Source organism: Festucalex cinctus, chromosome 16 (genome assembly GCF_051991245.1).
Source record: "Festucalex cinctus isolate MCC-2025b chromosome 16, RoL_Fcin_1.0, whole genome shotgun sequence".
Taxonomy (NCBI): domain Eukaryota; kingdom Metazoa; phylum Chordata; class Actinopteri; order Syngnathiformes; family Syngnathidae; genus Festucalex; species Festucalex cinctus.
Genome location: NC_135426.1, coordinates 24,823,648 through 24,844,076, shown reverse-complemented (window position 1 = coordinate 24,844,076; position 20,429 = coordinate 24,823,648). Strand labels below are relative to the sequence as shown.

At 44.8% G+C, this 20,429-nt stretch overlaps 3 protein-coding genes across 11 annotated transcripts in view; 2 read left to right on the top strand and 1 right to left on the bottom strand.

The window, feature by feature from the left end:
* LOC144003724 (F-box only protein 15-like) overlaps nt 1-15,984 on the top strand; it is a 34,689-nt gene extending 18,705 nt beyond the window's left edge. For 3 of the 7 annotated variants that reach the window (XM_077500243.1, XM_077500246.1, XM_077500249.1), the window contains 7 exons: nt 256-483; nt 2,298-2,521; nt 2,609-2,911; nt 2,993-4,512; nt 4,583-4,666; nt 13,562-13,653; nt 15,830-15,984. In XM_077500243.1, the coding sequence (XP_077356369.1) occupies nt 256-483; nt 2,298-2,450 (381 nt within the window). In that variant the 3' untranslated portion in view covers nt 2,451-2,521; nt 2,609-2,911; nt 2,993-4,512; ... (1 more) ...; nt 13,562-13,653; nt 15,830-15,984. The other 4 variants (XM_077500248.1, XM_077500244.1, XM_077500247.1 and 1 more) reach the window with 4 other exon arrangements.
* Nucleotides 809-15,973, bottom strand: ptpro (protein tyrosine phosphatase receptor type O). 3 transcript variants are annotated; one of them, XM_077500240.1, is made up of 26 exons: nt 15,648-15,973; nt 12,235-12,496; nt 12,004-12,159; nt 11,708-11,860; nt 11,187-11,627; nt 10,912-11,073; nt 10,604-10,800; nt 10,414-10,534; nt 10,015-10,208; nt 9,813-9,924; nt 9,498-9,661; nt 8,372-8,492; nt 8,165-8,292; nt 7,950-8,088; nt 7,655-7,775; nt 7,487-7,555; nt 6,637-6,720; nt 5,241-5,276; nt 5,086-5,167; nt 4,911-5,001; nt 4,394-4,470; nt 3,577-3,711; nt 3,368-3,490; nt 3,008-3,162; nt 2,658-2,935; nt 809-2,534 (listed from the first exon to the last, which is right to left on the bottom strand). In XM_077500240.1, exons 1-25 carry the CDS (start codon nt 15,696-15,698, stop codon nt 2,689-2,691), a joined length of 3,621 nt encoding a protein of 1,206 aa, XP_077356366.1. In that variant the 5' UTR covers nt 15,699-15,973; the 3' UTR covers nt 809-2,534; nt 2,658-2,688. The 3 variants fall into 3 exon arrangements, with proteins under 3 accessions (XP_077356366.1, XP_077356365.1, XP_077356368.1); XM_077500239.1 differs by having other exon boundaries at nt 8,159-8,292; nt 15,648-15,972; XM_077500242.1 differs by lacking the exon at nt 6,637-6,720 and having other exon boundaries at nt 8,159-8,292.
* On the top strand, nt 15,936-20,394 carry LOC144003729 (tetraspanin-8-like). The gene is made up of 9 exons (XM_077500257.1): nt 15,936-16,083; nt 16,852-16,998; nt 18,827-18,889; nt 18,976-19,095; nt 19,415-19,489; nt 19,552-19,647; nt 19,711-19,821; nt 19,893-19,976; nt 20,046-20,394. Exons 2-9 carry the CDS (start codon nt 16,942-16,944, stop codon nt 20,115-20,117), a joined length of 678 nt encoding a protein of 225 aa, XP_077356383.1. The 5' UTR covers nt 15,936-16,083; nt 16,852-16,941; the 3' UTR covers nt 20,118-20,394.
* Nucleotides 20,395-20,429: the final 35 nt, after the last annotated feature.

Below are 20,429 nucleotides of genomic sequence, written 5' to 3'. Positions count from 1 at the left end.
TTTGTAAACATAAAATGTAGTTTCAGTTAGTTTTCGTATTTTAAAAGCATTCTCGTTTTTATTTTATTTTGTTAACGTTGCTTGGGCCTAAATGTCTTTTAATTCTGTCAGACTTCCTGACTAAGTCCCATCGGGAATTTTGTGAGAATCCTAAACGGCCAGTCCATTCAAGGCATATTATTTTTTATTTTTTTTTTGTGCACAAATAAACGCTTGGCGCTGATGGTCTTGACTCGGCGTCGTGCGCGGTTGCAGAATTGCTGCATGCTGACACTGACAGTGGATAAGGAGGTCTACAAGCCGCTGTGGTGTGTCAGCACGCCGGTCTGCTTCAGGCCCATCACAGTACCCCAAGGAGGCCCCTCCGACGACTACGTGGGTGGCGAGCACTTCCAGCTGGTCCACCACGATGCGCGCGGCCTAATTAAGATGACGCTGGTGTGGCATAAGAAGAGGCAGCAGATGTCCATCGTCAACCTGGCAGTCAGTGTGTTCGCCCGCCCACAAAATTCTTTTCTTTCATGAGCCTTTGGTTTGATAAGCAGCCGGCTTTTGTTGTGTTCGTCTTAGGGTTCTTTCTGTTTCCAAATAAAGTCCCGCCGGTTTGACTCGCGGCGCCGCTTCTGCTATGATTCGTTTGAACTCGGCTCAGCAATAAAATAAAAAAAAAACAAAAAAAAAAACAAAAAAAAAAACAAAAAAACTATTGGATTCAAATTGATGCATCTTCCGCAAACGACAAAAGTCTGGTTGCCTCTTTTTAACTTGTGCCAATTGCCTGGATGACTGACAAGCTATTCTACAGAAATTAATCACATGAAACACTTTTTATTTTCTTCTCTCTTTCTCACTCACTCACTCTCACACACGTTTGAATCATCCTTCAAAGTGACACAATCACAAGAATGGCACCAATGACATCACAAGTGGAGCGTGCTGAGCTTGTGTGCTAACAAAGTGCGTTTGAGCAGCGCAGCTCAGGGTGGGCAAACCTGCCGGCTTGAGTTGAGTTAAGGGCCACCTTTGACTTTTGAGTCTGGGCCAGCTCATTGGGCGAAGTATTAAAAAAAAGAAAAAAGAAAAAGAAAGTTAAAATGTGTGCGCGATATGTCAACTGGTTTATTTTGATCAGCAAATAATGACTCATTTTTCAATTTTATTTAATTATAATTGAGAACAATTATGCACTTAATGTTTTACAAAGTAAATGTTAAATGTATGTAAACTGTGTGTACATACATTCAACATTGGATTATGTAAAAAATAAAATCATAATTATTCAAAATTTTAATTGATTAAACCGGTCAAAACAAAAAATGAATACAAACATGCATTTAACCGTCATTTTATTACTTAATTAAATGAAGGTTAAATGTATGCAAAATATTATTTATCAAGAGTTATTCAATTTGTCGAGAAAACATTTTTACTGTTAATGCAAATGTCTAATTGTCTTTACCTATTTTTACATTGCATTATTGAAATAATTAAAATCAAGTAACCAATGTAATACAAAAACAAAATTGTGTATAAAATTTAAATTCTTACTTTTTTTTTGTTTACGACTAATCAATTTCACAAAATAAACGTTTTTTATTTAAAAAAAAAAAAAAAAAGTGTCCAAATGAATGCAATAAATATTCCAGGACTTTTGTTTGTGGGCCAGATTAAAGAATGTTGTGCAGCCTGCGGCCGTTTACTTTGCCCACCCTTGGTTCACAAACACGTAAAAAAAAAAAAAAAAAAAAAAAAGTGTCTTTTACAGTAATGCAAGTAAAAACAGCAGTTACACAATATTTACAAAAATCATGGCAGCAGAACCTCAAGTGACCTCCGATCAAGTGCACGATAACTTCAAATGTTCTCGTAAACCGTCAGCTACGTCTTTACATTAAAATTAGCTAAAAAAAAAAAAAGATGGCAATAATGCACAACGACAGATGTTTGCTCATCAATACTGTTCCAAAACAAAATTCTATCCCAACTTTCATTTTTAATGTGCTTGTATATCTTGAAGTGTGAGGCAGGCCAAAAAAAAAAAAAGTTCTGAGTAAAAATATGAAAACATCGCAAAAAAAGTTGATTTGATCTTTTCAAAGATATTTGAGTGTGGAAATAAAATAAGAAATGAGCCTTAAAACTGGAGAAGGCTCATCCAAAATGCCTACTGAAATGTGGAAAAATGTGAAGTTAGGTTGTGTTGGAGTGCTCAAAAAGGCAAAAAAAAGATTCTTCTTCAACATGGCTGCTTTCAGTTCCCTTTGAACATTAAGTCGGACATCTTGTTTGTTTTTCAGTTTGCTTGCTACTTTGAGTCCTCTTTTGTCTGGGTTCCTGGTGAAACTTCTCCTGAGTGGAACAAAACAAAACGTCCTCCAGTGACACGTCCGGCCCGTATTCTGGTGCCACCGCTTAATCCTTCAATCAGCATGCTTGCGACGGCTCCTTAAGGCAGAACTCCATCCCCCTTGAAGCTCTCTTTGTGTTTGAAGATGATGATGATGATGATGAAGCATGGGAGGCACGTCCACAGCCTGCAAGACACGCAGCAGGGTCATTGCGTTTTCATGCGCAATAATAATCCATGTGTTCCGTTTTATGAAAGCAGTGGTTCTGAAACCGGGTCGGGATGTGGCCCGCACGCAGCACGGACTCACTCGATCTGTCAAGCGCGGAAGCGCTCGGCCATTATGTCTTGCCGGCGTTCTCGTAGATGACGTCGGAGATGAGCGACTGCTGCTGGTGCTTCTTCTTCTGCCACATGAGCAGCACGCACTGGTGGATGAACACGTACTGCTCCTCCGTCTGGACCATGGACAGGCGGTGGGAGCGCATCTCCGACACCATCCCCAGGATGTCGACAAACTCGTGCTCTCGGATGTGCTGCATCAGGCGGTCCAGAGCCATGAAGGTGCCCGTTCTGCCCACGCCGGCGCTGCGCGCACAAATTCGCACTTGTCGCCATGGCAACATGCATGCCTTTCAAAAATAGGGCATCGCATTGTACCTGCAGTGGACCACGATGGGGTCCTTGGTCCTGTTGGCCTGCTGACGCACGATGTGGACGAACTGCAGGATGCTCTCGATGGCGTTGACCGTGGGAACGCCGTGGTCTGGCCACGAGGTGTAGTTTAGGTGCAGGATGTCCCGAGTCTCGTCCGCCTGCGGGCGTGCGTTTGCGGCGTGATCATTTTAGAAGTCGAGTCCAGAGAAATTTTACAGGATTGATATTGCATTTAGCCTATGTTTTACCAATATGTTCAAAAGGCTTTACCAATACGTTTGAATGACTTTGCAGTACGTTCGAACCTGTAATAGAGTAAAAAAATAGACACAAACCAAACAAGTAGATCAATTGGTTACTCACGTATCCGAGTCTGAACTTCCTGATGGTCCACTCGGGCGACTCGTTTTCCGAGAGCATCTCCACGCTGATCTCGCCGTACATGACGGGTTCGTCGCTGAACGGCCAGTAGTGGTCGCACTTGACCTGAACCACGCAACCGTACAAACACGCTTCAGTATGGACGGCACACCAAACGAGCCGCCCCCCCCTCGCGGGGAAATGACACTCGCCCGTCGCCGCTCGTTGCACTGCGTCAGCATGACCACCAGGGGCGACTTCTGCTGGAGGACCATCTTCCAAAAGTCGTTGCGCGTCTCCGGCAGCGGACCCTGCGTGGCGATGTACTCTTTGGCGTGTTTGTAGCCCTGCATTCACCAAAATAAGTGACTTTTCATTAAATGAATTACGACTATTAACTAATTTGCTCCCAAAAACGTATAAATACGTTATATTTTAAATATTACCATGCTCCAAACACATTTTTTTTTTCATGCTAGAGCATACAGAAGGTTTTGGTGCAGCCTCTGAACTTAAGAGAATGCTTGAAGCAATGGTAGTTGTTACAAAAACAGCCATCAGGTGGCAGCAGAGTATAAGAGATCAACCAAGGCCATGTTGCAACAACCTCTTTTCCCCACTGTTTTAAACAGATTTGTGAATAATGATGAAACTTCGCTATATTGTAATGCTAATTGCTGCAAAACAGAAACAGAAATATCCTTTTTTTTTTTTTTCCTGACGAAAGAAGAGATCTGATCTTTCTCTTGGTAGGTTCCATGTTTTTTCAGCAATATACACAATATTCTACGGGCTTTGCAAAATCAGTCAAAATCCAGTAAAACAGCTGGGGGCGAATGGGGTTACTTCAGTGAAAATGGCGGCGAGTCAATAAGTTGATACTAAAAAGTGCAGAATTTTACAATTTAATTAATGATTAAAGTATCTGTTTTTAAATGATACTTATTTTAATACATATTTAGGCTGACCCGTCCGTCCGTATTGAAAGTGAAATGTCAGTCACCCATGTTTGTAGTGAGCCGTACTCACAGGAATGTAGTTGGCGTTGATGTAGTCGGCGCCTTCGTCGTCGTGCATTGAGATCAGCCGGACGCGACTGAAGTCGTCTGCCGAGGAACAAACATCCACTTCAATCATCTTTGCTTCAGGTAATTGCAATGCTTTAACATGTCGTTTTATTTTCAAAAAAACTAACTCATTTGCTTTGAAACCTTTCAGCTGCCCAATGGGAGGCGCTGTTGTGCATTCCCGGAGTGCCACAAGGATCCACTTTAGGACCCATGCTGATAATAAAGCTACCTGGTAAGTTTCTTTCCTTTTGTCAAGTTGTGACAGGAATTTGTCTTCAAATAAAAGTGACAGATGATGTTACAGACCAAACGAGGAACTAAATCATGTTTGGAACCTTTTTTTGGCACCCTTGAAGTAGTGTCAAAAGAATTAACGAATACGTTTTATAGTTTTTTTTTCCCTGAATGGATCTCAATGAATGGCAAAGAAAATGCAGAGATGAGTGAAAGTAATGGTTAGCTGCAAGCCTACTGACAGGGCAGGATGTTGGTGTATCGGTTCTTGGGCCGGTTGATGGGCAGGTCGGCGGCGTCGTGGGAAAGGTCGAGGCCCACGCTCTTCAGCTCCTGCAAGCGTTTGGCGGATATGTGCCGTTGGTGTACCTTTTGGACTGCAAACTGCGTGTAACGTGACACAACGTTGGGTCCCACCTCAAACTGCAGAGAGAACTTGTAGGCCGAGTCTTTGCTCATCTCCTTGAAATAGGCCTCAAAGTCGTCCAACTGCACGGGACTTGAAAAGATACACCAGCCATTAGAAAGTCGTTCAAACGGCGGCGGCGGCTTCTTCGTTTGGCTTGTGTTACCTTGTCAGCTTGCGCTTCTTTAAGGCCGTCTTGCCCCTACGATACAGACACAACAAGTCAACTCACCACTCACCACTAGGCCCCGCCCATCTTCCAACTAAGGCAAACCCACATCCCTTTTTCCACATTGGTCCCCAGCCAATGCCACTCACTTGCTGTCTAGACAAGTAATGGAGTGGTCGCCAGTCAATGTAAAGGCACATACAGAAGAAGAAAGATCTCCTCATCAGCTAATATGAAGGCACAGACAACGGACTGGTCCCCATCAAGGCACAAATGGACAAAGCAAGGACTGTTGGTGGTGAGTCAGTCACACCTTGATGAAGCGAACATGCTCATTTTGGTTTTGGGACATGCAGATCGGAACGCCATGTGAGGCAGACAGGCGACCGCTCGTGATCACTTGTATGTTCATATTCAGCCTATCATTGGTCCAAACCAACCAAATCAAAACGGAAAATCACATTTAAACATGCACTTTTTACCGACTTGAAGGTCGAACGTGGTTGATTTGCGCGCATCGTCATGCAAGTGGAATGTGTGCCACACACTGCACATACTGTGGCGTTATGTTAGCTAGCAACATGCCACATCCACAGCTCACCAAATGTTGCAAAAAAAAAAAGTTGTTATAAAGTGCGTCGTTATGACACAAAAAGTTGCAAAACATTAAATGTTTTGTTGCATTAATTAAGTGTTGTTACATTTAAAAAAATAAAAAATAAAAAATTGCTACAATATGTTAGGTTAATTATCAGCTATCATGCCACATCCACAGCTCACAAAAAGTTTCAAAAATGCTTTCCGGAAAAGTCTGGTGATACTTCTGTTGACAAAAATAATTGTAAAATTTGATTGGTAGCCTGATAATTAATTATAATTGAATTCGTTATGCATTAAAAATGACTTAATTCAATGAGCAATTTTGAATAAAAATGCAATATTAGTCAAATAAGAAAATGTTACTGTACTTCAATACTTATAATTAATTTATCATAAATAGAATAAAATGACTACAAATTATTTTATGAAAATAATTGAAAACAAAATAGAAGTATATATGAAATATTGTTCTAATTCATGAATTAAAAATTAACGATATTTGTATAATTAAAATAAACCACTTGGCATTTTTATTATTCAAAGAAGTAATTGACTAAAATATAACAGTGAAATTATCAATCATATACCAGAAGAATATTAATGGTAAATAGACTGAGCTTGTATAGCGCTTTCTACACCACGCTGCTCAAAGCGCTTTAGGAAAATAACCACTTGATTTTATGAAATAGTTTGTTCTGTGTCATGAAATTAATCAGAAAGAATAAAATGAGCTGCCTGCCTGCTCACCAGACTTTTCCTGCTGGACACCGGAGGCGCTCGCTCGCTTACTTACCATGGATTAATATAAAAAGCCAAAAGATAGTCAGTCCAAAGGCAGGATGGCAGAAGGGTAAGGAAGGCAAAGAGGCTTCTTCGCCTGGGGGTATTCAAATAGAACACAAAAAGAATAAAAAAAAACACCAACACGCTGCTGCTGCATTAGTACACGTCAAAGTGGAACATTTAGTGCTCAACACACGCTTGATGACTCATGCACGATGGACGAAACGAGCCCGGTCTGTTTACGCCGCTCCAAACTCCAAACGGGAGCCGACGATCGGCTTGCTCATCTACTTCGTCGTCTTCGTTTGTTCCCGCTCGTGTCAATTGATGAACACAAAAAGCCACAAACAGTGACGCACTGCAAGCGTTTAGTGATGACTGACTGACCGTCTTTCAGCTCTTATATTAATCACAAATTACACTTTTTTTTTTTTTTTTTTTACTAAGCGTTAACTACTGAGACTCAGACATAACAAAAGAAAGAGTTCATAATATCGTGCCTAAAAATCACAAATTATAGCATGACCACAAAATTTCCATTTGTGGGCAAAAATGTTCAATTGTAGCCACGGATAACGTATGCACGAGAAATTGTGGCCACATTTTATGTATACAGTCATGGAAAATATGATTTAGACCAGCGTGTTTTCTTCAATTTCTTGTTCAAATGCCTCGTATGCCACTAACGGACCGAAAGAAAAACATGAAATGCCTAAAAGCTCTGTTTTTGCCAGTACAATGCCGTAACAATCTTCTCCATGCTAAGAATAAGCATCATCTTGAGATAAAAAAAAAAAAAAAAAAAGCATTCATCAAACATCTGACGTTATCCACAAATGAAAAGAAGAGCATTATCGTACCAGTTGTAAGGCAGCTTCCCGTCTCTTTCGAACGACGCAAAATTGACAAATGTCTCGGCGCCACACTCCCTGAAACGTAAGATTGGAGGATCGTGAAATTCCATTCATGGAATTGGAACTGCAAGTTGGCGGCGTTTTTTGTTTTGTTTTTTGTTTTGTTGTTGCTACCTGCTCATCTGCAGGTGCTTCTTGCGGAGAAGCAGTAAGAAGAGAACCAGCAGGCTGATCAACAGGATGCTCAGGACGGCCAAGGCAGAGATGGCCGCCACGCTGGGGTTCATCTCTTTGGCTGCGCGTAAACAAACATGCACGCTAGTAATGCTATCTTGTGATGCTAACTGGAAGCTGAGCAAAGTATGGCCCACTCCTTTCTTTCATCGAATCCACCAAGCATTTACATTGGCAAGAGTTCTGTCATGGTTGTTCCATGACAGTTAGTCTTCTGTGCAACGGCGCCACCTACCAGCTGTGGTGACGGTGATGTGGGCGGGCTTGCTGGGCGTGCTGTAGCTGACGCTGACCACGCTGCAGTTGTAGCTGGACGACGGCATCAGGCCGAAAACGGTCAGCACATGCGAGCTGGACACCTGCGGCTCTCGAGCCTGAAGAAGACCATGAGGAAGCTGAGGAAAAAGTTCAAGTAGCTTTCGACATCTCCTGGGGGGGGCTCACCTTCACCTCTTTGCCGCCTGGGCTGGGTCTGCAGAGCACCTGATAGTGGTCCACCACGCCGTCCTCGCTCCACAGCAGAGTGACCGACGAGTGTGTGGCGTTGACTGCGTACACGGACCTGGGAGGTGCCGGTTCTGGAGTGAACACACGCCGAACACGCCTGGTCACAATCTTGTCAATCTGATTGATCATCGCGCGTGAAGCCGCACGGACCCAGTTTGATGATGCTGGAAATGGATGTGTTGCGGCTGCGCTCCGTGTATGCCGTCACCGTCAGGTTGTAGATGTCGCCGGGCGGAAGAGGCAAGCTGGCACGCATCACATTTCGAGTCACCTAGCAACAGAGACAGAGAATATGTGGAGCAGACAGGAGTGGAAAATACGGAGAAAAGGAGTTCAGTACAGATTGGTGAGGTCGAGTGATCAAGTCGGGAAGGATTTGCAGCAGGTATGAGTCATGGGTAAGGAAGAAGTGAAGAAAGCTCTGAGGAAGGTGGAGAATGGTACGGCTGCTGGTCCTGATGGCATACTAGTGGAGGTATGGAAATGCTTAGTTGAGGACACAAATGATCACAAAACTAGTAAAAATAGAAGAGGGGAAAAAAATCAAGACAGAAGAAACACTAGGACAAAGCTAGTAGAAGAGGACAAAATTAGTTGAGGACAGAACAAAGACTATGAGAACCTGTGGAGGCTAAAACTAGTAAAGGAAATTAGGACAAAGCGAGTTGGCTAAAATGCTGGAGGGGTGAAACCTAGTAGAGGGCACTTAGATGAAGTTAGTAGGAGATTAAACTAGTAAGGGATAAAACTGGAGGACAAAAATAGACGAGGACAAACCTAGTAAGGGAATAAAATGGAAGAGGACAAAACGAGTATGGAATGTTATGACAAAACTAGCGGAGGAAAAAAAAAGCACTGGAACAAAGCTAGTAGATGAAACTCGAGAATGACAAAACTAGTCGAGGCTTACTTGGATTTTTTACTTCAACTTATTTCAAAGTACAATTTGTTGTTGAGGGACTATAGCTGAAAATTGGCTCCCAAAGCTAGACTCATTTGCAAAGAATACTGCGTTTTCGTCCTGATTGGCACTTGCACAAAGTCCCTACCAATAAACATGAAAAGAAAACAAACACTGCATCAAGCACATGTTCAGAATCAACATGGACATGCCTATCAAGTGACCATAGCGCCTCACTGGAACCATTTGGGTCAACTTGGATTTTCCCACTAAGAACTTCCAAGCACAAAACAGAGAGCCCTTAGTAACCAAAGTCACGGCCAAAAACAAATTGGCAACTGCACGGCGATGCCATAGCAACAACTGCACACTCACGTCCACCGAGTAGCTCCTCTCGAGACCTTTCTTGCCGACCGCCACCACCTGCCAGTGCGTGATCCTGGAGTGCGACAGGTCCACAAAGAGTTCGCCGTATGTCCAGCGAACATACAGGACACCGTGGGAGTAATCCACCGAGGAGATGTGAGGCGCCTCCGGAGCTGCACGACAAAAGCCATCGCTTATGAGAGCACAAATTCACACTCGTACTGACTACACAGAGGAAGGCCAGAACCCGGATTACGGTCCACGCTGGTGCAAAAAAAGTTGGGGCACCACCGCCCGAGGGTTTCCTTCTTTTGGTTTGGGTACCTGTGACGAAGCTGATGGTGGAGCCGTCACAGCAACTGAGCGGCGGGTCGCCCCACGTCACCATGGTGACACGGAAGTTATAGTACCAAGCTGGCAACAGATCGGTCACCCTCTGGAGCACAAGGCAGTGAGATAATGCACTTCAAAACCTCACCTGAAGATAATTTGTGCTTTACTTGCTTTTCTGTTATCTTTTATTTACCACTGATGCTATGACGGAGGCGGTGGCGGCGATCTCGTAGTAGGTGGTCCACTCGGAGCTCAGGGTGACGGGGTTGAAGAAGAAGGTCTGGAGGACGTACTTGCGGAAGGCGACGTGATACGGACGCTGCCAGCTCAAGATGACCGCCGTTGGGCCCAGCGGGTACACGGCCAGCTCTTGAACGCCCGTGGGCTCTGGCGCGACAACGACCGTTGGTTATAATCATACTAGATTAGGACTGCCGTATGTCTGCAAAAGTTTGATTGTTAAATCCTAAACACTTCTCCAGTTCTGGTATGGGATCCCCCTATTTATGTCTCTGGGGATGCTCACCTCAGGATTGCTGTTTCATGTGTTTCTTGCAATTACTAACACCACACGATTATGAGAGCTAATCACCAATATCCATGATGACCGGTTCTGAGGGAGGACTGAACAAAGGTCCGTTGGTGTGGTAGACCACCACCCGATACTGAGCCCCCGGTGTCAGGTTGCTGATGATGTCACTGGTTGAGTTTTCCTGTTCAAAAACACGGTGATTAATGTTCCCGACATGTCAAATAGGCAGTGAGGCAGCGGCGGGAGTGACCTCGTCGCAGTAGTTGCTCTCCATCCTTTGGCTTAGGCTGGGCTTCAAGCAGGTGGTGGACACCACCGACACCACGCTGCCGTTGTGGGTCTCCGAGGACTGTGCCCAGGATATGGCGGCTGTGCTGGAGTCTAGCAAGCGCACGGTGACTGCACGTGGACGTTGGCGCAGCTCATGCAGAAGCTCACCGTTGGGACCTGGGAGGTAAAATTCAAGTTGGGCGACGATCGTTGCAGGGGTGTCAAACTTTTTAGACTGGAGTTTGTCACTGGTTCGACTTGCAAAAACAAAACGGCACAGTGACGTACCAAGGTAGAAGGTGAATCCGGCATCTGCGGAGCTCTCTCTGGCCTCACAGTCTCCTGCTGAGCTGAGTGTGGTGACTCTTAGACTGTACGTTCCCGCCTCGGTCAGCTCGGTGAAGAACTCGTGAGTGCTTTCATCCACGCTGGCAGTTTGTGTAGTGTTACCTGGACAGGGGTGGGAGGAAGTCACATTTAACAAGCAAGTCTCAAGTCCTGAAATCAGCGACTCGAGCCTGATTCGAAGACCTGGGCCGCCCATACATTTTAAGGCCGCCTACCGTCTCTGCAAACGTAGATGTTGAAGCCATCGTAGCTGGTGGGCGCTCTGGGGGGCAGCCAGCGCACTTCCAGCAGGACGGGAGGCATCTTAGTGGGCAGGACCAATAACTCTGCAGGGAATTCCATCGCAGAACCCGCGTCGTTGGAGTCCTCATACTCGTGCACCACGCCGTTGACAAACTCTTCCTCTGACAAACTGTCGCCGGGGTGCTCGGTGGTGGAGTCAAACCAGCGGTTCTGTGCGTCCGTGATCTCGGTAGTGGTGCTCAGGTTGTGTGCCGGTCCCTCGGTGGAAGCCACCAGTGGTTCCTCAGAGGGCTTCACCTCCTCTTCCATCAGTGGGACATCACGGGAATGTCGGCCAGCCCTTTGGCTTTGCTGCGTCGGGCTTTGGCTCAGGTCTACTATGTTCCATGAGATGTCGAGGGGGGGATACGGCACTGCAGAAAATCACAACAACTTTGAGGTCTTAGCGGCACTATATGAAAGTCCCAATATCTGGATAAGGTTGTAGTTGTACTTGTTCTGTGATGCACGGGCATGTGGGTGATGTCACTCTGTGTCCTCATAGCTGTCTGGTAGGCACTGGCCTCAGAGATGAGCTGGAAGGTGATATTGCGGTAACACACCCCCGGTAGCCAGTGCTTGAACACTGTCTTCCCCTTGTAGAAGTCTGAAAAACAAGTCTTTATTAGTTGTCACTTGTCAGCTGTCTGTAACTAGTTTTCAGAGGTATGCGACTGTCAGCAACTCGTCTTCATTATCTGCCGACCGATACTGATGGATGGATTTTGGTCGTCATGTGATTAACCTAACCTTTGTAGAGCATAGAGCGCCTCTCGCTTCCTTCGCTGTAGCTGATGTTGACTCTGCTGAAAATGTTTCCGGTTGGAGTGTCGATGTCAAACACCACGCCGGTCTCTGGAGAGTCCTTGTAGTCTGAAATCTGCACACTGCTCACAGGAAGCGGCCCTGAGGGCGACAACAGGACTGAAATGAAAGGTTTAAAGTTCAGGGCCATTACGGGACTATTTGAGGTCTGCTCACTGGTGAGGAGGGACACGGTCTTGACGGGCCTGGACCACAGCGTTCCTCTTTGTAGCAGCAGGCCCACGTTGTAGCACAGGCCGTGGAAGGACGTGTTGAACAGCAGATGCTCGCCGGCCCCCCCGAATAGGATGACGGCAGGTCGAGGTTCACCAGAGATCTGCGCCGCGTACGCGGAGACGTTCTCCCGAAGGTCGGAAGTCTCCAGGACAGCCACAATCTGACCGGCATCATTTAGACTCACCTGGAAAGCAGGAATCACCTGAAATAAAGGAGGATGGTATGTCACATTACTGGGTGTGCTTTTTTCACAGGCTGGCTGTGAAATACTTATTATTCATGAGGAAAATGGACCGGCTCTAACAAATGACTACTCCATTCGTCCATTCAGTCATCTTCCCATACTTCCTATCCTATCTGTCATTTCTTTCAAGGGACTACTGAAGTGTCCAGTGAGGACACATGGACTTTATGTCTCTCTGGTGTGTCTTCCTAGGTCTACCCTGTCTCCTTCTCCAAGTGAGAAACACCCGGGAACACCTCGCGGATTTGAACCGTATTCCGGAGCCAACTCGTCTACTTAATTTTACCCAAGTATTTTTGAACTACTCTCCTGTGTTTGCACCACAACCCGCCCAGGTTTCCCCAAGTGTTCAATTTAGTTCCTTCTCACCTCTATGCGTTTTCTGAAAGGTTCTGGAACTCATGAAGGGATGGCTGTGCTGATGAATGTTGGTTGGTTGGTTGGTTGATTGCAGTTGGTGTAATTACCCTGGACTTGGAGGTGTCGTGCAAAGTCTGGTCCCATCAGGTCCAGTCATGTCTAGTGTGGCCTAATCATTTCACTAACGAGGCATCAGGATACCTCAGCACTTCATCTGCCTCATCTCCACTGCAAGCTTTTCCCCTTAGTTTTAACGGAGAGCCTGGACACCCTGCGGAAGAAACTCATTTGCGACACTCGTACCCATAATCTTTTGGTATAGTTTAAAATGTTTCAATTCTTCTTTTCCACTACATTTCCTGCACTTTGTGTGTAATTTGACAGCATTTCAGTTTAGCTCTTCAGCATTCACGGGAAATTTCTGCTCTTTCTCTGGTTCTGTATAAAAGTCTTTTGCTGTGACGCGATCATGTGGCCCGTCATTAAATGTGTCAGCGTGTCTGGACTTTCAGCCTCGAGCAAGAGGCAGGAACCGACGGCTCGGATCCGAAGACGCGGCAGGAGAAAGTCACGAGTTGAGCTGCTGTGACGGCGAGCCGTGAACGCATAAGCGCGCTCATTCACGCGCCGTCCATCAAGTTCTTCTTTGTTTTGTGTCTCCAGCTCAGCTGTCACATGACCAGGACGACAGCGTGCAAAGCCCTTCACTGCCACCTCCCTTCCCCCACTTCTTCCTGCCGTCAACGTCAAATGAGGTTGGTGCTTCTTAATTGTTGACACACATTTTCTGATTCTTACTTTAATGCATTTTTGTGCTGTTCACAAATTCATTCAATATTTTCTATATATATATGAATTTTTCTACCTTTACCAATATTTATCATCTGTTTCAATTATTTCACTACTGTAATTATTTCAGGTACTTGTGTGTTTCCCTATTTGTTCATTTTTTTTTTTTGTAATATTAGTTCCGTTTAATCTTAAATGACCCCCAGTTGGGAAAGGGCGTATTTGCACGTACGACACGTTGGAAAGCTCTTCGGTGTTCCACTGGCCTCCAAGCAGGCAAGAGGAGAATGGGGGGAAGAAAAAAAAAAGAAAAAAGCTCTGGCAATGGATTGCAGGCAAGCTGGCTGCTGTGCTGAGCTGTCTCCATGGCAACGGAGATGAAAGGAGATGCTCATTAAGTGTGTCAGATTCCAGCATCGCCATGGACACCGAGGCCCCCCCCCCCCCCCCGCCAGCCCCCTGGGCGGCTTGAATGCTAATGTTGCTAAAGCTAATCTTAGCCCACACTCGATTTGCATTTCATCCTGGTTGATCCCCTCAACTGTCGAGTGTTTATTAAGGACGAGACGGAGTCGATGTTGACAAACATAATTTCAAATATCATCACTGGCCGTTTATATACTCAACTCAAGAGTGCCAGACGTCTATTACGTGTAAGGTTTTAATAAGGGTGATGCCTATAATTTCACAAAACACATATTTGGCCGTTTATTTAGACTCAACCGTGTACCGTGTCATTTATTAATTGTATTTCGAAGGCATTTATTAGGAAGGCAATTTATTTTCACATGCAATTTTAAATGGCATTTTGTGTCATTGGGTGTTTGTTTATTCATCTCTAAAAGTATCAGACATCTCATAGGTGGAAGGTGTTTATATTAAAGATGAGGCCACAAATGCAATTTCCGTGGGTTGTTTTTGTAGTCAACGCTAGAAAGTGCCAAGCCTTTATGAGATGTGAGGTCTTTAAGCGTGAGGCCTCAAGCAATTTCCGACTTTTTTCTCTGCTTGATTTACACTTTTTATGTCTTTGTCATGTCGAGCTTGTTAGCCCACAAAACGCACCCCAAATCAAGGCCCCATGAGCTGGCGCGCGTCCGTTAGAGCGGCGCTCTCTCAATCTGAAGCTGTGCCTCCGATTCCTGTTTGAGGCTTCCTGCACAATCTGCGACCTATCCTTGGGCTCTTAATGAGGAAACGGTTCACTTACGTGACTAACGAGTGATGAGACGCAGCGGGTGGGAGCAGGGGGGCGATTTGGGGATTATTATTATTTTTTTCTTTTTTTTTTTTTCCGCTCTCGCAAGCAACACTGAGCTCATTGTGATCAATCAAAGTCGGGAGACATGAGCAAAAAGCAGAACTTCCTGTTCGCTTTCATCTTCCACAAGCAGCACTGAAGGAATTCACATTGTATGAAGGACAGACATGGACTATGGAGTGGTCACCAGCACATTGTAAAACAAATAACTGGTCGCCAAGATCACTACTTCTGCAAACAAGGTATTGGTCACTATCAAGGCACATACAAGCTGGTTGCCAGCCAATCATATGGCACATGTAGTCAAACTAAATGGTCGCTAATCAATTTCAGGGCACATGTTGACAAACAAACTGGTCGCCAGCCAATGTTGGACCAAGTCATTGTAATTGTTCTGCAGTCATGGACAAACGTGTGAGGCATTCGAACCCAGAACCCGAGAAGTGCGAGGCCGCCACATGTGACCTCACGGTCACCCCCATTGTGTTAGCCTGCTGCTACAGCCACAGCTAACAAACTAGTACCCACGCTAAATAACCACATTGAAGAGCCGACGTGAACGCGCACGCGCACACGTGCACGTCCCAGCTGCTGATCGCAGCGGGCGCGCAAGCGGGGCCCTGAGCGCGTGCACGCCAGACTGCAGCCGACTGACCCACTTCTCACACAAAGACGTCGGAGGTTCGAAGCCCGTCTTACCTGCATCGAACCGAGCAGCTGAGCCGCGAGCACGAGCCACGACGCGAGCATCGTGCGTGCGCGCGCGCGCGCGCGCGTGGCGAGACAATGGCGCCTCCGCGGATGTGCGTGTCTTCGTCTGCGGTTAACCTTGTCGCATCTTCATCTTCATCTTCATCTTCATCACGTTCACTCACGCGCAGGCAAGCTGAGGTGGGGACCGGACCGGACCGGACCGGAAGCGGGCCGCCGGTTCGTTGTGAGCGTGGAGCCGAACCCGAAGCCCGAGAAGATGCTGCTGCGACGGACGGACTGACGGACGCCAAGCCCCGCCCAGGAGCGACCCAGCAACGCGCGCGCGCGCCCTCCCCCTCCATCTTCATCTTCAGCCTCCATCTTCATCATCGCCATCATCCTTGAGTGCTGATGCTCAAGGAAACAAAAAAAAAAAGAAAAGGTAATTTGACAATTTTAATGAATGAAACATTTCTGGGGGGAAAAAAAGAAAACAATGAAATCCCTGTACATTAAACTTTTTGTTTTTTATGTTTATGTAAAACTGTTTGACAAAGGTAATTATTGAATAAGATAAAAATGTTGAAATGCATTTGAAATTGTTCACGTCTTTTCAAATTAAATTGGTTGTATTAATTAAATATTCATCTCTTTTCCTTGTGCAAAATATTTTACTAAAGGTATATCTAAAATGATGGTAAATTGATAATTATATGACGAATTTTTCATGCTCATTTTTATTCAGCCAATTATTTCATACGATACTCAAAAACGGATAGTATACACTTTGTATTTTCATACAGTTCATTCTCATTTATTTACAATTCATTACATTACCAATTATGTAATAAAATATCTTAATGCATCAGTTTCTTTTAAAGTAACTCATTTTTATTCATAATAATTGACCAGTTTAACAAAAATTCTAAGCATATAATTTGTATTTTTTTTACAGCCTTATTGTACTTTATTAATTTAATGATAGTCTTAATGTATATGTAAAAATATGTCGATGTAATGAAATCATTTTTAACGTTTACAATAATTTCATAAACACGTGACTGTTGTACCATACTTGTTGAAGCTTATGTTTGTATGTAGGTGGCGCCACCATCTGGCAGAAGTTGCTCATCGCAAAGCGTTCTGACGAGCGGAAGGGCTGTCGATCACCTAACCGGGGTTTTTTTTTCTCCTCTTGACGTAATTACAGGGGGGCGTGGCCTGTGGATACAGGTAGAGCAGGATGAGCACAAAGGAGCAGAAGTTCCACCTGGACGAGTAACATAAGGATCGGGACGCCATGGCTGTCAACAAATGCATCAAATATCTCCTGTTCTTCTTCAACCTTCTCTTCTGGGTGAGTCCGGAAACAACAAACAACAACTTGATGACATGCTACTCAATTATTTCACCTTTGACTGGGCTACTTGTACTAGTGTACTTCGAGATCTAGTCTTACACCGTTTTTTTTATTCATGTATATTCTATTTAGTCTGTTTTTGTTTGTTTTTATTTTGACTGTTCACGAGTCTGATCAATGTGTTGCAGTCTGTCTTTCGCGCATGTCAAATGGAATTTGCTTCAAGCATTTACTCGTGGCAGCGGAACACGATGAAGCACATATTTTACTCTTTACTAGACTACATTTTTTACTCTGCTTTTTGCGTTTATTATGTCAAGTCTACTTGCTTAAATTTGCTTGAGATGAATGGCAATTTTCTACTCTGCTAGTTTCTAATTTCTAAATCCTGCTCATAAAACGGCCACAAGATGATGTCGACCACCGTTGCGAAAACTGACTGATACCTTGAAATAAGGCCAGTTATCGGCCCGTGACCGATAACTGCTAACAGTCCGAGCTACTTTTTACTAGTCAATGTTTTATTTAGGTTTTTAAGTCTACTTTTTTGTTTACATTGTTTTGTAGTCTACGTTTTTGACTGTTTGCCTACTTTTCTTTTTAATTGTATTTTTTTACTCGAAACATTTACTCAACTGATGACTAGACTTTTTCATTTAGACTATTAGCCTATTTTGTATGCTATCTTACTTTTGTTGTTAGTGTTTAGTAGTCAAATTTTTTCAGACTATCTTTGAATTTTGACCATTTATTAGTCAAACTTGTTTTATCTAGACTGTTTACTAGTCTATTTTGTTTGTTTGTTTTTGACTGAAGACTTCCCTTTTTTATTATTTTTTAGTTAGACTGTTTTTGTTTTTAAATAGTTTACTAATCTACTTCCTGGACTAATGTACTTAACATCTAACATGTTTATTTCTTATTTTGAGTATTTTTACTCGTCTATTTTTTTTTGTATGGAAGTGTTTGCTAACGTGTTTCGAATGTTTAGTAGCGCAGCTTGATGTCACCTGAAGGTGCTTTTGTGTTCAGAACGGGTTTGTCGGCTGCCTCTCCCTGACAAGCACACCTACGCACACACCTGGTTTCAGGGTGTGGGCCTGCTACGCTATGTGCCCCTCGTCCCGTTCCAGTGGTCAGCGTGCGTGTTGCATTTTTGTTATACGACACAAGTGGGTCGTGTTGAGAAAAACTTGAAGACTATTTTTTTATTTTTTATTTTTATTTTTATTTTTTATTTTTATTTTTTTTTTTTTTATTTATTTATTTTTTTATTCCCCCTAGCATGGCAGTGTATGGAAAGTGCTGCATTAGCAATGTTAGCCGTTAGCCACATTTGCTGTCTTTTTTTTTTTTCTTTTTTTTTGCTCTGTGGCGCCACCAACAGGCCGCGTAAGTCGCAACAAAATATGAACTCTTACTACATTAATGTTATCATTTTAATAGTCAAGTATGCACATTTGTAAATGCTATCATACAAACATAAAAGCTATCAATAGCCGTTTAGACAACAACTAATCGTCTTCGGCTGTGCTGGAAAGTGGTCATAAATTCAAAAAAACTGATTGTGTGACGTTTTGCCCAACTGTGTTGTATGACATCATTCTATGATGTCATTGTTAGTTAGTGAGTAGTCTGTTTCTATGGAAACAATGAAATATTGATGTGGGCCGGTTAGTGTCGGCTAATTAGCTGATGAATAATTGATCAGCTGATCGCACAGCATGGTGAACGCACCACCGCCGATTGGTCGCAGTGGGAGCGACCTGTCGAGCAGTCGCTTCGGTTTGCTGACAAGACTTGTGATTTATGTGTGTGCGTGTAGTTGAGTGGCTGCATCATCCTGGGCGTGGCCATCTACCTGAAAGTCACGAAGGACGGCAACAGCGTAAGAAAGGATTCGCCGTTGCTTCGGCTCCGTCCATCTTCCCGGCTGAATAGTTGACTATTGATTTTGGATTTTGAAATGTCAAGATCACGAACGAGTCTTTCCCGGGCATCGACCTCCTCATCGCCGTCGGCGTCATCATCATGCTGTTGGGATTCCTGGGATGCTGCGGCGCCATCAAGGAGAACAGATGCTTGCTCATACTGGTTGGAAGCACACGCACACGTTTGGCTTTGTATCATCGTGGGGACATCTCATTCACATCATGCATTTTCTCGCCCCTGACCCTAACCTTGACCATCATCACTGATTGCCTAATCCTAACTCTTACCCTAATCCCAACCAAAACCCAATTCCAACCTAAACTCTAAAACCAAGTCTTGACCCTCACAAAGAGGTTTTAAGTTGAGGACCGGCCCCACAAAGCAACCTGGAATATGGTCCTCACAAGATGACACAGACACGGACACAGAGTTTTGCAATGTTGACAACGTTGCCATCATGTGGTTGTGGTTGTTGTTGCAGTTCTTCGCCAGCCTCCTCCTCATCTTCATCCTCCTGCTGGCGGCGGGAATCCTGGGCGCCGTGGCCGAGAATAAGGTACAATCCGCTCGTCAGCTCTTTCGGCGCTGCCGGTGTGAGTAACGCGTGCGCGCGCGCAGGTGAAGGACTGGGTGAAGGAGCGCCTGAAGAAGCTGACGCCGCTGTCCGCTCAGCCCGAGAACGTCCGGGAGGACCTGGAGAAGCTCCAGACGGAGGTGAGTTTGACGAGCCGCGCGCCCGCCTACGAGCGTCTCGCGCTGACAGCCGCGTTTGCGCAGCTCAAGTGTTGCGGCCTGGTGAACGGAGCGTCCGACTGGGACGTGGTGCCCGACTCGTGCCGATGCGTCGCCACCGAGCCGCAATGCGGCCCCGACACATTCTACAGCACGGTAACCACACGCGACCAGCTGTTGTTTTCTCGCGTGTTGATGTGTGTTAAATCTTTGCCGCTGTCCTTCAGCCGTGCTCCACTCAAATTGTGCGTCTGATGGAGAAAAACATGGAAGTGGTGATCGGCATCGCGTTCGCCATCGCCATCCTGCTGGTCAGAACGCGCACGCACGCACGTGATGACACAAACGCGCACGTGACTGACCATGTTGTGTGTCCGCAGATCGCCGGCATGGTTTTCTCCATGATCCTCTACTGCCAGATCACAAAGCGGGACGGCGCCACCACCGCCTAAACTCTGAAAGTGCATCAACGCCACTGGCGTCCAAGCACACTTTTATACTGAAGGAACACTTTGGACTGCAGATGATTTTCTGATTGTTTTTTTTTTTTTTTTGTATTGAGGACTTCACGTGACACGATGTGGACAAAATTGGAGGAATAGAAAACTTTGTTTTATTGTTATAGGGAAAAAAATGTTCCTTTCATATGTTAATCTCTGTGCTTGTAATGATTATTATTTCAGAATGTTAATTCAAATTTGATAAATGATCATCAGTTTGCCTTCACTACCAATTGATTCCTTTTTTTTTATTTTCCATTTGAG

Excerpts from the sequence above, each read along its gene's own strand:
- ptpro (XM_077500239.1), bottom strand. The coding sequence starts at position 15,698 with ATGCTCGCGTCGTGGCTCGTGCTCGCGGCTCAGCTGCTCGGTTCGATG. Across the intron at positions 10,535-10,603 it reads AGAGCAACTACTGCGACGAG|GAAAACTCAACCAGTGACAT; the intron begins GTCACTCCCGCC and ends GTTTTTGAACAG. Across the intron at positions 3,712-4,393 it reads TCAACGCCAACTACATTCCT|GGCTACAAACACGCCAAAGA; the intron begins GTGAGTACGGCT and ends TGGTGAATGCAG.
- LOC144003729 (XM_077500257.1), top strand. The coding sequence starts at position 16,942 with ATGGCTGTCAACAAATGCATCAAATATCTCCTGTTCTTCTTCAACCTT. Across the intron at positions 19,648-19,710 it reads TGGAGAAGCTCCAGACGGAG|CTCAAGTGTTGCGGCCTGGT; the intron begins GTGAGTTTGACG and ends GCGTTTGCGCAG. Across the intron at positions 19,822-19,892 it reads CCGACACATTCTACAGCACG|CCGTGCTCCACTCAAATTGT; the intron begins GTAACCACACGC and ends GCTGTCCTTCAG.